This window comes from Equus asinus, chromosome 11 (assembly GCF_041296235.1).
Source record: "Equus asinus isolate D_3611 breed Donkey chromosome 11, EquAss-T2T_v2, whole genome shotgun sequence".
NCBI lineage: Eukaryota > Metazoa > Chordata > Mammalia > Perissodactyla > Equidae > Equus > Equus asinus.
The window spans coordinates 8,170,971-8,186,272 of record NC_091800.1 but is presented as its reverse complement, the minus strand read 5'-3'; the positions used below and the strand labels follow the sequence as shown (position 1 = coordinate 8,186,272).

Below are 15,302 nucleotides of genomic sequence, written 5' to 3'. Positions count from 1 at the left end.
TGGGAGCCAATTAAACGTGCCCCCATAGCCCGCGTCTCTGCATAACCAGATTAAAACCTCCCCGTCGCAAACAATGTTTAAGCAATCTGAGCATAGATGTGACAGCAGACAGGAGAGCGCTGGGCTTTGCTTGCATGAGAAAGACACCACAAAGATGTTGCCTTCAAACAGCAATCCAGTGACCTGCAGGAAGGATGACCCACAGAGGCTGCAGACCTGCTGCTCCCGCTGGCCCTGCGGGCCGCACCCCTGCTTGCCGGCTGCAGCTGCCTGCACTGCCCTTCAGGGGGAGGCTGCGAGGGCAGCAGCATGGCACACTCCTGAATCCAGCGGCCACCAGCAACGGGGGAGGGAGGGTGGAGGAAGCGTCAGCACTGGCACTGATTTTATTCATGAAAAACCAGAAAAGTATTTCCTTGTGTGGGGATCTTGTTGGAAGGGGAGAAACTCTTTTTTTTTTCCCAGTTTTTTTGCTGGTGTTTATTGATCCACCTGCAGCTGCATTCCAAGCTGTCTTTAGAATACAGCTAAACCCAAGCCCATTGGAAGTGGTTCGCATCCTAATCTTTGGCTTTCTCCCTCTTTCTGGCCCTTTCTCTTCCGTACTGAGGAGCTGGCCTCTAAGCGGCTCTTGATAAGCTCTCTTGACCCCTGGGGTTCCTGGGCGGGATTATTTGGATAGTGCTATTACTTCAACTTTCTTCTTCCTATTTCTGCCATAAATCAAAGCCACCTGACACTTTGTTCCTGACTTTTAAAGCGAACAGGTCTCCTTTCTTTCTTTAGCCAGGTCAGGGCTAATCTGCTGAGCATGTTTTTCTTGGTCTGATGCCTGGGAGAAAGAGCAGAGGAGATATCTCTAAGGCAACGAGGGCAAGAGATTGTTACCTGAAAACGGGCCAGCCTGGGGCAGAGAAAATCAGTCTTCTGTGTCCCCTCAGCAGGGAGCAGAGGTGCCTGTCAGAGTTAACAGCTATGGATTAGGCTCGGGGTGGGGTGATAGGTGAGTGTGCCCAGTCTTTTCTGTTCCCATTTGTTTTGCAACTGCTGGCCACCTAGACTTCTGTTGGCTCAGAAGCCTTTTCTTCCCACTCGAGCTCACACGCCCCATTCACGAACCCCTCACACCCAACTGAGAGCGAGCTTTAAACAGAAGACTAGTTGGAGGTTTGGCATTAAATGAAGTTCTTGTTAGGTAAAAGGGAATGAAAATGCGTACTGTTGGACAATATGGGAGGCTGAGAGAAAAACAAATGAAGAGTACAACACATTAAGTAGAGTATTCCAGATCCACTCCTTGCAGGAATACTTCTTAATATGTTATTATGGGGGATCGTGGGCCCTCACCTCTCTGACCCATCGGAAACCCTTCTAATTGTCCTCCTTGCCCTTCAAGATGGAAAAATGGCTAGTGTGAGGCTCGGTAATCTCCCCCAAGGCTAGACTGAGACAAACAACTGCCCCGAGCCAATGAGGAACCAGCAGCAAAGCCAACTGATGTATGCCTTCTTTGGTGGGGGGGGGGGGGGGGGGGCGGCTTTATTTTCACTATCTCCATCACTATTATATTTGCTAGTTTAAGCCCTTGAGTGAAGAAAGCAATGACTATGATGGGGGATGCCATCCTTTAACTTGACCTGATAAACTCCTTTCTTTGCCAAGTTATTATTTCAGGCTTTGCTTAACCACAGTTTCCCTGTTCACATTTTTTATGGATCCCAGGAGATGAAGGCTACATTTCAAATGCTGAAGCTAAATCACGCCTTGAATTACTTTGGGACAAAGACCCTGGGCAGTAATTCAAACCCTGGCTGAAGCGTGTGCATGTTGAGAACTAAAGACTACCTTATCCTATAGCAGACTTTTGCAAACATTCTATTCAACTTGTGGTTTAAGACATAAATCCCTAGGAGCAGGAATATGATAGATGTCTCTTCTTTATGGTTCAAAAAAATAAGATAAAGGGTCATTGTTAGAACAAATGGAGATTATAGACTATGGCTTTCTTTTTAAAAAATTCAACCTTAAAGCCTGTAATATATATAGGTCCATCTGCATTTTCAGACATTAGTTACCTATACTCACTTTGTTTTCATTACTCACTGCTTCTTGACAAGCTATTACTGATTTTCACTGTCAGCTCCCTACAGCAAGACCTGAAGCCTTATCAAGGAAAAGAAAACATCAACAGAGTTCTCAGCCACGCTCTGCTGAAACCCAGGCTCACGTATTAGGATATTACTCCATGAGTGTTAAAGAAACCGCATCTCCTTTGTCTAAAGCACAGGTTTTGTATGCTATACCGAGTCAGAAAAGGTTATCACATGTGCGGGCGTGTGTTGGGAGATGGGAGGTGTAACACTGGCCAAGAAGCCCGGAATATTCTGCAAAGAGACAGGATTGACACATGAGCTACACCCCAAATTATTACAAAGCCCATTCTGATCAACAATGCAATGCTAATCCGGACAGCCAAGCAGAAATAGCTGGTTTGTTCTCTTCCCCCACCTTCCCTTTTCAATGTGCACTTTCCATCGCCATCCTTACTGACTCGTGTGGGCGTGTGGCCGAACTCAGAACGGAGTTCACAGAACGGCTGGTCTTTTCCTTTTGCAGAGTCAGCCAGGACGGGACATAAACTCAAACCAAAGTCAGGCGACACTGGACCAAGGCCGGCCTGGGTGGATTCTGCCACTTTAGCCCAAAGTTAGGCCCTAGAGCACTAACCGAGTATGACCTGCCAGCCTGTGAGTCACTTACTGTGTGGCAGAATGACAAGTCCCATGTGGCATTTCCACTGAGCTGACAGCTAGAGCATGCAACTTAGTCCAGTCCACGCTGGTCCCTGGGGAGGGGTTGTGTGTGACCCTCTGACCTCAATTTAAAGATAGGACAACTGACACAGCCCCTGAATCAGCGCCGGCTAAATATTATACATCACACGGAGTGACAGCTGCTCCTCCTAGAAACCCCATTTAGTCACTGGCTACAAGATAGCTTAATCGCATGAGAGAATAAATAGAAAGGCATCCTTCGAATGTTTTCTTCTGTGGGCATATTTCATTATTGCAAAGACTGTTTAGTCTACTTCTCAAAAGAATTGGAAAATATACTTAAATCTCAAATCTGAACTGTATTCTAACGTAAAATATAAAAGAAAAAGCCCAAAACAGAAACACACACTGTAATTCATAAATCTGACTCGGAAGGCTTCAGGAAAGAGCTGTTTGAGAAAGAATCGAGTTTGAATTCCCTCTTTCCAAACAGGCTTAGTTCCCAAATGAAACCAAATAGTCAGAAGGCCTAACAGTTCAACTCTGTGTTTAATTTTCCTCTCTCCTCTGTATTTAGGCCCTTGTCTTTCGTGGCGTGCAATAAAGACACACACCTTGGTTTGCTGTGTTAATTCCAGGCACATTTTTGTTGTTGGTTCCTGCACGGCAGTCCTTCCGTGATTCCCCTTGCTGGGTGCTCTAGTATTTAAAAACATTTTATCACCTTGGGGAGGAGGGAGTGGCGGGTTTTCAGAGCCTCACCTGTTAACTGCATTGTTCTGCTACCCCTCCAGCACTCTCTGGATCCCGGTTACCTCATAAGTGAGGGATTAATTTCCTTAGTCTATGCAAATCATACTCTAAATTATTTCAACACCCAGTAAGGTGTGGATGTTCTGAAAATAGAGTTAGGAAGCCACGGGCACTACTGTTTTATTTCCTAATTTAGCACAGCCATCCCCAAAGGAATTATGCCATTTTAACCAGCAACAGCTGCCCAAATATATTTATGTTAAGCCACCCAAAAATTGGGTTTGGCAACCGAAGCAGAGAAGAGAGAACGTGCCTCCAGGCTGGTAGCTTATTCAAGGCTCCAGGTTCTGTCCAGACTGAGACTGGGGACTCTTCAGTTTGGAAAGTCAGGACTCAGCACTTCCCTTCTTTGTCTCTGATTCAGGACACTTCACATTCAGAGAGGTGCCTGGATCTAACTCTACCTGGACGAGGAAGGAAATCTTGTCAATATAAAAAGGGCGGTTCCCTGAAATGTTTGGAATTCTTTTCAATTTAAACTGTCTGGGCTTCAGGGTTTGATTTCAGAATTTCTACTGAGGAGATTTGGCTGGAAATGTCCTCTACGTCCTCCTCCCAGGGTCTCTGTGTCGTTCTCACTTTCCACTTTGATGTCCTTCTTCAATCACCGCCCGCACTGTCCCTTGTGCTCCCATCTGGGTCACTCATCCTCTGATTCTAGAGCTACAGAGTGACAGCTGTTTTCCTGCGCTGGGGAGACATGCGAGAAATTAATTTGTTTCCCAATAGTGAAAATCCAAAACGTAACTCTCAAGAAAACAAGCGTGAGTTCTAATTTGTACAAATGCCAAAGGTCCAGTGGTCTGGAGGCTGGGAAATGAGCATCAAGAGCCTGACGAGGGCAGGGAGTGCCAAGCGGTTCTAGCACCACCCTCACCCTCAGGCTTCCATGTTGTCAGAAAGAGGCAGATAAACATTTAGAATATATGCAGAACAGCTATGTTTCTTTTCTTTAGTTATAGCAGGAAAAGGGCAGTGGAAGAAGGGATTTTTGCATCCATATCTAAAACTGCCGTAGAACAAGGAAGAATGCAGATCTGGGTCGTTGCCCCGCAGCTGCCATGCACTGAGCCCAGTGGCCAGCCATGCACGAGATCTGAGCACGAGAGATGCCTGGGCAGCAACGGGAGGACAGGCCAGAAGGAAACCCAGGAAGGGTGGGGAAAACTCTGTTGGAACACCAATTGGTTTGCCCTGCTGGGAATGCGGCTAAGAGGTTCAAATAAAACGTTCTTAGGTTTACTCCCAGATATATATTTTTGTGATTTCATCACAATTAAGAAGTTTATGCCAACTTCATACAAACAAAATAGGAATCAAAGCCAGGCAGCAACCTGCCTAGAGTGAAGTTTACATGCTGCCCGGTGGACTTAACTGTGTGCGTTAACAAAACAGGAAGCTGTGTGCCCCCTCGCCAATTCCTTGAGATGGATTTCTCACGCAACATAAAACTCTTTTACCTTTCTCCCAGAACAACTAGTACTGATGTTTAAATATTGGAGAAACATAATGTTTTTAATTTCACACCTCACAGAGCACAGTTGAATGCTTCATAACAACGTAAACAAAAGTTAGGCCAAGCACTGCAGACAAACTGGAAGGAAAAAAATGGCTTCCCCTGCGGTGTATACTCCAGGTTGCGAGGGAATATATAACTAACAAACTGTTGGCTAAGGCCACAGAAATGTGTTTTCTGGTGTTTTGGCTGCTGACACCAGTCCGTTCCCAAAAAAGATGTGTTAACACTGGGTGCAACAAACCACATCTCTTTCCTAGGATCAATCAAGAAAATTCACGTCTTATTTCTTCCTCGATTTCATTTTGGTAGTGTCATAAGCACGGACTATTTCTTCCTGAGTAACAGCTCCATGCTCTTCTTGAGAGAAGGCATACCCATCTGCAAGAGAAGTACACAGAAGGAACTGGTTAAGAGGCGAATCGGGGAAGCATACTAGGCACAGAAGCAGCTGCTTTTTTTGGGAAGACTGTAGCTGAGCTTGGACAGGCCGGGTTCATTAGCCTCAGGTAGGTGGAGGCCTGAGACAAAGAGACCTGTGACCTTGAGGGAGAATGAGGGCAAAGTGGGGGTGTGGAGCCAAGATGCAGCCTGACAGGCAGGTCCGAGTGGATCTGGCTGCTGATGCTGGGATGGGAATGGCTCAGAGGGGTGGCCTCCTATTCTAGTGGGCTGAAGCTGAGCTCAGCCTGGGAAGCATAAACAGTGCATCACTGGTCCATGTCTGCACTTTCCCACCACCAATCAAGAGGAAAGGCAAGATGTTCTGCTCCGGAAATGTCCCGATCTGCCTGAAGCTGCAACCAGCCGGGTAATTTATGAAGCTGTAAACATGCTGAAGGAAACACACACGATGCTGACAGTACAGGCTGGCAAAGTGCATCTGATGCTCAGAGCATTCCTGTGTTTAAATTGGACTGATTCGGACTAGTAATAAGAAATTACATTGGGTTTATTTTTGTGTAAATAAAGAAAAAGATCACAAGATAAAGTCAAGAGAAATTTAGTGATTGGCCCCGTGGCCACAGAAAGACTGGTTTTTACAATCAGTTCCAATAATAATAATAATGATAATAATGACAGCAGCCAACAGTTATTTAACACTATGCGTATCAGGCGCTGCTTATGTACTATGCACAAACAGCTCATTTATTCTTCCCAACAGCCCTATGAGATAGGTGACTGTATTCTTCCCGTTTCACAGATGGGGAACCTGGGGCCCAGGGTGATTTCAGGGCTTGCCCAAGGCTGCACACTTAGTGAGCGGCAGAGCTAGGAGCCAAAGCCAGGCAGGGCCCGCGCTCTCCTGCATCTCCGGTTCTGAAACAGGTTTAGCATTCATAAGCCCAAGTAGGTTTTCCTTCCTAACTAGTCCTTCCTCCAGAATGGACATTTAAAAAACTCCCTCTCTGTCGGCTGACCCTTCTGGGTGGGGGGTTTGGAAAAGTCCCATGGCTGGGTTAGACATTCTGACCAAAAAACAACACACTAAAAAGCCTGATAATTGTGACTTCCATCCATACATACTGTTTTTTTTTTATTTATCAATGGAGCTGTTAATTCATTGTTATCTTCTTTAAAGGAGAAAAAAAATCAGAAATTGTGTCCATGTATCTTCTGGATCATTAATTATTTTGCTCAGACATTTGGGTTAAAAAGGAAAGTTTCTGGAGTAGAAAGACACACCATAGCAATGTTTAAGGGTCTTTGTGGGGATGGAGACGAGGAAGAGACTTCAAGAGAACATGCTCAGGGCGACTCACTCCGAGTCTGCCCATAAACCCAGAGTCTCTGTCCCTGGCCCGGTTCCCCGGCACTTCCAGGGAGCGTGTCTTTCAGCCACTGCCTGAGAAAACCCAAGGGTTCAGGAGGGCCACCCTGGGAGGCAGGGGCTTGTCTGCAGAGGTGGCCTGGGACCCAAGTGAGGACATGGCTGGACGGCAAGGAGCCAGTGGCAGCAGTAGGAGGGAAGAGCAGGACAAGCCAGCAGGCATGACCATGGAGGAGTCTTCTGTCTACTCTCTCACCTCTGTTTCCAACAAGACCAAACCCGCAAACCAAAACATCCCACTATGAGGTCGCCACGGGGGGCCAGCCCCAGGCCGGCGTGAGCCCCGGCTGGCTGGGTGGAAAGCGGGTGGCGGTGCAGGAACCGAGCACGGCCGGCCCCATGCTTCTCCACACAGCAGGCCATGCCATGTCACATGGCCTTGCAGGCTTCATGGGTCAGAAGAGGAAAGGCCTCCGCTCACCTCCGGTCCCCTTAGAGCTTTTAGATTTTCGCTGAGTTCCTTGATCCAAGATGACCAGGGACGAGGAGACCTCGTTGTCTACTTCCGAGGGGCGCCACTGCCCCCGTCCAGCACAAGGTGCTCTGTGCAGGTTTTTACTGCACCCCCAGACAAGATGCCTTTCCTTGGGATGTTTCACAGCAAAATCTAGCAAATAACACTGCTTCCTCCTGGAACAGGCTGTGCACTGTGGTCAGCTTGGACAGTTTTCATTCTCTGGTCTTTTACAGGCACTGTTCCTAGTAAACACCTGTTGTTCTCCTGAGGGGGTCAGGCAGCAGCTGTCTTTGGATCTGACGTGCGGCTGGCACGGCAGCCCTGCCAGGGCCCTGCGGGCATCTGTGCCACTGCAGGTGCAGCTTCCCAACCCGACAGAAATGGCTCGGACCCCAAGTAATGGGAACACCTTGTAAATGCTCTTCATGAGCCTTCTGCTGGCAGCCAGATGCCGTCTCCACCCTGAAGATGCCTTTCCCCACCTGCTCTGCTTTCATCTTGGATCCTGGGTCCCAAGGGCCTGAGGCACGCGGGGCAAGAGGGACGGTTCTAATCTTTGCTTGGCTGTAACTTGGCCATGCAACCGTAGGCTCTTTAAGATCTCTGGGTCTTCTTGGTTTACTTTTCTGTAAAATAAACGGCCTGGAGTAGCTGAGGTCCAGGTTCTCACAGCTCCAATCCTCTCTGCAGGCGCCGGGGCCTTCCCTTGGCTAAGGTACCCAGGCCACAGAACCCTCTCCTTCCTTTAGGGCTAATTTACACCTGGCACCGCCGAGAGAGGCCTCGATCTCCATGCCAGCAAAGGGAGCCTGTATCAACCATCTGTCCAAATAGAACACTTGCTGCCTATGGTTTTTGATGTATTTTTTGGGTGGGGAGGGTGAAGCGGAAGGAATGACGGGACTTGCTAAGACATAAAAATAAACATTGTTCGGAGTATCCTTCTGGGAAAGGTACCTTAGCATTTAGAATTGTCTACCCTCTGTTCAAAGGGAAGGAGAAAAAGCCTTGTCCTTGATTTATCTTGTTTTTGACCCATGTCCTGCCTGTGCCTACTGGGAAGCCACCTGCAGTGGGTTTTAGCTTGTAGCTTTATGGCACCCTCTGCTTGCATTAGTCTTACTGGCACAAGAGCCTTCCAGCGGGATTACTCAGTCACTCTGGGTGGAAAGAGTTTCTCGTTTCCATCAGAAGAGATGGCAGAGAGGACCAATAGCAAATCTCTTCTCCCAGGGAAAGCAGGGCACCCAGAGGTCACTACCAAAGGGTATCGCCTCAGTTCCCATTGGCTGCATCTACCATCATGCTTCCAAAATGTTGTGCACTAAGACTTTCTTAAGTAGACATTTTTAGCCTCAACTGAGGCTTAAAGTGGACCCTGCAATTCAAGAACAAAAGGAGGGTGGCCTGATAATTACCCTGGGGGCAGGGGTGTCTCCCTGGTTCAAATAAAATATTTTCCTTGTTGAAATCAGGCCTGGTGAGAGTGAGAGCCATAACAGGAGAAGTTTCAGTGGGACAACAGGGACCCTAACCCTCCACTACCTGCCCAGCACGCACCCCTCAGACTGACGAAGATGCACCATCAGGTCACCAGCTTCTGCCCAATGAGCACTGAACTAACGAGCTCAGAAGCAGCCCCCAGCTCTTAGCATTTCTCACTGTCACTTATCTTTCAGGAAGTCCTGACAGCTAGAAAGTAATGTTGGGGGCCTAGAGAAAGCACTCAATGGACCCAACTCATGAACTTTCCCTGGCTGGCTTCCTGATGTATCTGCTTCCTAAATACCCACCCACAGCCAGAATCTGGGGACAAAATGGACCAGGTGAAAGGAGATGGAAGGGTAGGTGAATTTCTCAGTTATTTTGTCTTTTCCTGGTAAAACATTTGGTGAAGTCCATAACAACATGTCGCTTTTTCATTATTTTGGAATAAAACTCCCCTTAGGTAGCATTCCTTTGAATCTGAGCTCTGATAACATCCTAATGAAAGTAGCCATTTCCTGTCTGGAAAAGTATTCCTCACAGCAATAGAAATGGGGAGGACCATGGGGATGATGAAGAAATTCGACTGTGTAGGACAAGGTGATCTCAGTTACAAATACTGTGTGTTGGTGGGCCACCCATAAGGAACTAAAAGTCCTACCAAGGTTAGCATTTTTCTTCTAGTTTCCCGGGGAGAGTGAGGTCCAGATAGCTGAAGGGCAGACCCAGGAGACGTACGTAAAGGTGGAGACCAACGACGCAGAAGTTTCAGAAGGCCAGGAGCAGTTCCAACTGCTTGACAGCCTTCTCAGCTGCTAAGGACAGAGCGTTCTTGTATCCATCAGGTTCTTACTACTAGTCGTTGAGTATTTGTAAAATGTGGTGTCATTTTAGAAGCTTTTTTATTTTTTGTACTTGCTCATTAGAATTTTTTTTTGTCCTTCAAAATACTGAGAGTTAAGAAAAATGTTTAGTTGTTGTTTTAAGACATTATATGGCCCTCTCGCAGAAGTTCTCACTCCGTCTTTGATCTCAGTGTATATATTGCGTATCTTCTTTCTCTGGTTACTTGGGAACATTTCTTAGAGAAGCAGCGTGGCTCCAGCTCCCAGGCATGAACACGGTAGGTTAGGGAACCAGCACAGAGAAGGGGCTTTATGTACATCATCGTGGAGCCTCACGAAGATTGTCTAAGATGTATATTATTATGATTCTATTTTTTCCCAGAGGAGAAAACAGAAGTTCAGAGAATACGTAAGCTGCCCAAAGTTATTCAGCTGGTGACAGAATAATAATAATAATAGTAATACCTCACATTCTTGGATTCTATACTGTCAGAAACTATTCTAGGCACTGTATATACGCGATCTCGTTTAATCTCCCTGATAACTCCAGGGAGCTTCTCATATCATCTCTATTTTACAGATGTAGAAACAGAGAGTAACTTGCCCAAGGTCATAAAAGGTTGCAGAGCTGGGTCAGGACTCTAGAAGCCTGGCTCCTGAGGCGGGGCCCCACAGAATGCAGCAAGCCTCTGGACTTGACCTCTCTCTCAGATCAGAGAGACCACGGCTGTGATCCAGATCGCCCTGCCACACTGGGCCAGTTCCTGTACCGGCCTGAGCCTCAGCCAGGCGCTCTCGGGGCTGACACCACTCGCCCCCTGGGACAGCGGAGTGGAAAAGGACATGAAGCCTGTGGGGCTCCACACAGAGCTGGCCTCATCCCCTTTCTCCCACGGTGCTACTCCACGGGGGAGATGGAGGAGAGGGAGTGGATTACTGAAAGGCGATGATATTCTACCCCTTTCCTCCCTCCATTGAGAAAGTCTGTGAAGATCCGTTGACAGGTGGAGTTCAACTGAACTTGACATTGATCCTTCAATGTACTACGGATACAATGATTTTTCACTTTTCCTAAACCGTTCTCGGTCTACCAGTTGTTTCCTTCTCAACTCCTCAGGGAGAGAAAGGAAAGCAGGATGCAGGACATAGATTGAAGAGACGGTGTGTGCGCCTGTAAGAGAGGGAGTGCAGGCAGGAGCTGACTGCCAACAGGCCTGGGCCCTGGGGAAGGCAGGCAGCCCAGGGAAGGACACCTGCACTCTGACCAGCCCCTCAGCCGGGAGCCCAATAGCTGCATTGCCGCAGGAAGCCCACAGGCCGCCCGAGAGCTCCAGCACCCCATCTGCCTTTCACGGCCTTCTGCTCCCCGCTTCTCTGGGTTTGGGTGCATCTCCGGAGACCTCAGCGTGAGTCAGGCCCCTGCAGCAGAAACCAGGCCTGGGCCTAGTGTTCAGAGGAGGGACATCAGTGCTAGACACAGGGCACCCTTCCTGGGAAAAGCACAGAGATTTTTTTCCCAGTGATTGTCATTGTTTTAATTAATATGCTAACATTAAATAAGGCAGTACGTATTGATATCTTTGAGGGAAATAGTTTAAAGTGCTATCATTTCAACCTTAGAAAAAATGCTATTGGGAGGCTGGCAGAAGGATCTTAACCACATCAGGATTTTAAGTTGAAGGATTTTGTCATTCGGGCATTTGATTGGGTCCCTGGGAATCGCCTACATTCAGGCTGCACTTGCCTCGGGCCAAATAATCGAATCCCACTTGCAGCCGTGGGGGCAGCTCGGCGGTCTCCTTCCCCAGCGGGAAGCCCACCCGGCCGCCTGCCTGCAGCTCCCGCCTCCCCGGGGGCCATCCCCAGCCGGCCGGGCTACTTACGCGGGACGCTCTGCTGGAGCGAGGCTCCCCGGAGGAGAGTGGGGGGCGTCCTCTTGCCGAGCCTCTTTATCAGGCGGTCGCGCTCGTTCACCCTGCGGGAAAGCAAACACGCTCAGCGTCTAGTTCACACGGGCGCAGCGCAAAGACACTCGCTGAGCGACTCCAGGTTGTACAGGAAAACAGACAGACGGGAAAGAGCTTCCTCTCATCCAGAAAAACGTCCAGTTTCGCAAGCTGCCCTGTTATTGACAGGAGACGCTATCTCGCCACTTTGAGGGCACTCCTGCGCTCCTGAAAGGCGCCCTGTGCCGCCGCCTGTACACGGCACCTTCCCTCCCTCCCCGAAGCGCGCTACAAGCGCCCTTTCACACCGGGTCTCGGCCTCCCGCAGCACTTCTGCAAGGACGTGTTTCCACGCCACACGTCTCAAAGCCTCACTCCCGCCTGCAGCTGTCTGTCCCCGGGCCAGCACACTGGACAAGGCGAGAGCCTCCCCAGGAGCCTCAGCACACTGCAGGAGGCGGGCTTCTTTCTGCAGAACCTGATGCTTATTTGGAACCCCGATGAAAACCCAGGTGAGTTTTCTTCTAAAACACAAGGATTAGGAGCTCTTCCTGCTTTTCTTGAAATTGTTCCCACCTGCTGTAAAGTAATATGGAGCTATCCTGGAGGCCGGCTGCTGTTTATTCCTAAAAACCAAAATGGGGTGCTTGAAAATGGTCCTGCTGGGCCAAGGTGCTTTGATTTCTTCCCATCAGGATGTCACTCTGCTTGCCCCCAGAGAAACTTCCGGTGTGCAGGAGTCTGCCAGTTTTCTCTGTTATGAGCTGAACTGTATGCCCCCTCAAGGTTCATATGCTGAAGTCCTAACCCCCAGTACCTCAGAATGGGACTGTGATCAAAGAAGGTCCTTAAAGAGGTAATTAAGTTAAAATGACGTCATCAGGCTGGGCCCTAATCCACTCTGACGGGGGTCCTCATAAGGAGAGATTAGGACACAGACACACAGAGGGAAGACCATGTGAAGACAAAGGAAGATTGCAACCGTCTATAAGCCAAGGATAGAAGCCTCAAAAGAAACCCAAGCCGCTGGGACCTTCATCTTGGACTTGCAGCCTCCAGAACTGTGAGAAAATAAATTTCTGTTGTTTAAGCCCCCAGGCTGTAGTCCTTTGCTGTGGCAGCCCCAATAAATGAATATACCCCCAATCTACCGTTTGTGGGAACTTGATGGCAGAGAAGTTAAGGAGCTGCGGTTGCTTGAGCTCTAAAGCACCTCCCCCGCATCGGCCTGTGAGCCTCAAGCCTGAGGGGGATGTTCCCCTGACCAGCTCCCCCAAGGGCCTTCGAGAGAGCAGTGGGCCCTGGGCATTCTCAACAGTTCTATGAGCTTAAGTTCATTTTGCATTTGGGTTTCCAGAAGCAAGCATTTTCTGATTATCTTGGTTGAAAGGACAATGTTTAATTCATCAGCAATTAAGGGTGAGCCTCAGCTAGCTCAGCTTGGCAAATGTTTGATGGCTGATGAGGAAAAACACTCTTTCTGTCCCTTCACACTGGCTTTCCTTGCCTCTCATAGCTTTTTCTTCCACGGGCCAAATTAATCTCACCAGGCCCAGCTATGCAACTGCCCCGGACCTCAGGGACAGCGGACGAACTAGGAGCGAGCCCGTGAGCCCGCGAGTGCGCTGTCCTCGGTGTGGCTGCTGCTGAGTCTGCAGCTCTCTGTGCTGGCTGGTTTCAGGACGTGGGGTGTGTAATGAAGGGCTGTCGTCCTCCCTGTCTGACACGGCCCCGGCCGTGATTCCCGCCCAGGAGGCCTTGCTCAGGGCACTGTGTGCACAGGGGGCTCCCTGAGGGCGGTGCTGCAGCTCCCTGGCAGCCTTCCCTGCCAGGGCCCACATGGTGAGGTAAAGGGTGCCGAAGGTGCGCTCTCCCCGGGAACCCAGGGGACAGATACAGGACTAGGCTCTGCCATCACATCCCTCCTCCCTTCCAGCCATCCCTGGTCCCTCTAACATCTCAGGTCCAGAAGCTCCTCCTGGTGCTGGGCAGGTGAGGAAGCAGACTCAGCTGTGCCAAATAAGAAGGTCACAGGGTGCTTGCTCGCAGTGCTCCTGCCTCTGCCTCTGTGCTGGGCAGATGTTCCTAATTCCCCTGTGGAATGGCATATGCTTGTCTCATTCTTCTTTTTCTATAAGGAAATGTTCCAAGCACACAGAAACAGTCAGAAACTCGTACAGTAAATATCCACAACCTGCTCAGCATCAGCAAATGACAGCACCACTCTTGACTCCATGCTTCAGGGGGACCCATTCCGTCCTATAACCCTTCCTCCCACAGGGTGAGTGGGCCATGGGCCAAGGAGACATGTTCACCCAGAGCTCACGCCTGTCCCCAATCCTAGGTATTTGGGACCCTAGAAGTCCCTCCTCAGTGACCCCTGAGCTAGCATCCAAGGCCAACCCGACCTCTTCACCAGCTCCATCCCTCTAAAAGTAGATCATATAGCTAATGTCCACATTCCTCAGCCTGTGGGGGTGGCCAAAGGGTGGCTTTTTTGCATGGGACATGTGGACTGGGATGTCCACACACCACGCACCAATCCCCTCCCAGTGTGGGACGGAGCTGGGGTTGGGCAGGAAGAAAGGGGTGCGCACGGCTGCTACCTCTCCCCCACGCACCCGCCTCCTGGCCCGGCCCTCCGAGGGGTCTGGGAATCACCAAGGACTGCCGTCTTTATTCAGGTGTGTTATCAGGTTTGCAGCTGTCTGTCAGCTTGTCTTATAACTTGCACACGCTTAGATGTGGTACGTGGCCTCCCTTTGTAGTCCCGCACCAAGTCCTGCAAATGTCAGGAGTGGGCCCCCTTGTGAGAACTACTTCTGATTTTGACAGAATAACCACATCTCAAACATAAAGGCCCCTTCTATTCCTCTCTCATCCCATTTGTTTCCATTCTACTATAATAAAGTTAGAAATAATCTTCTGTCCATATTTCACACTTTTGTTCTATATATATGCATTCACAATGTATAATCTGTTTTAAAATATGTGTAAGTGACGTCATTTATTTTGTTTCCAGTTTATCATACATTTCCTTTGCTCCTTTTCTCCGTTCTTATTTTCTTTTGTATTGTCTAGTCGTTTAAAGGACTAGTTGTTTGCAGTTAATCTGTCTTCATTCTGGTTGCTTTAATAATCATTTGTCTTTGGTGCTCTGCAGTTTCATTACACTTGGTGTGACTAAGCGTAGATTTATTTTTATATCCTGCTCAGCTGCTTAGACCTGGAAAGCGACAATAACCTGAGGGCTTCTTTATCTTCACTTGTGGAAAACACTCTGAATTCCCTCATTCTCTGTTTTTATATATCCAGAAGCTTCATATATATATATGTGTGTGTGTGTATATATAAAATTCTATCTTCCACATCCCTAAATCTCCCCCACATTTTCCATTTCCTTTCTCCTTTTGGCTTTATCTAAACTATTTTTAAACTGACCAATATGTTTTAATTTAAATTACTACCTTTTTCGTTTATATATTTTATTTTCTCCCAGATCTACCTGTTCCTACATATTATCCAACTCTTGCTTTTTGATTTCTGTGTCCTCTTTCACCAGTATTTTATACACTTTCAGACCCTCCTTGCATCTTCAGTTCTCGGGGAGCTAAGAAATGTCTGTACTACTCAAT

At 48.5% G+C, this 15,302-nt stretch overlaps 1 protein-coding gene across 5 annotated transcripts in view; it reads right to left on the bottom strand.

Moving 5' to 3' along the window:
* Positions 1-1,509: 1,509 nt before the first annotated feature.
* Positions 1,510-15,302, bottom strand: part of LOC106832434 (phospholipid-transporting ATPase IB) — a 588,664-nt gene continuing 574,871 nt past the window's right edge. For all 5 annotated transcript variants that reach the window (XM_044777414.2, XM_070520415.1, XM_070520416.1 and 2 more), the window contains 2 exons: positions 11,605-11,696; positions 1,510-5,484 (listed from right to left, as the gene is read on the bottom strand). In XM_044777414.2, the coding sequence (XP_044633349.1) occupies positions 5,387-5,484; positions 11,605-11,696 (190 nt within the window). In that variant the 3' untranslated portion in view covers positions 1,510-5,386. The remainder of the gene's footprint in view (positions 5,485-11,604; positions 11,697-15,302) is intronic.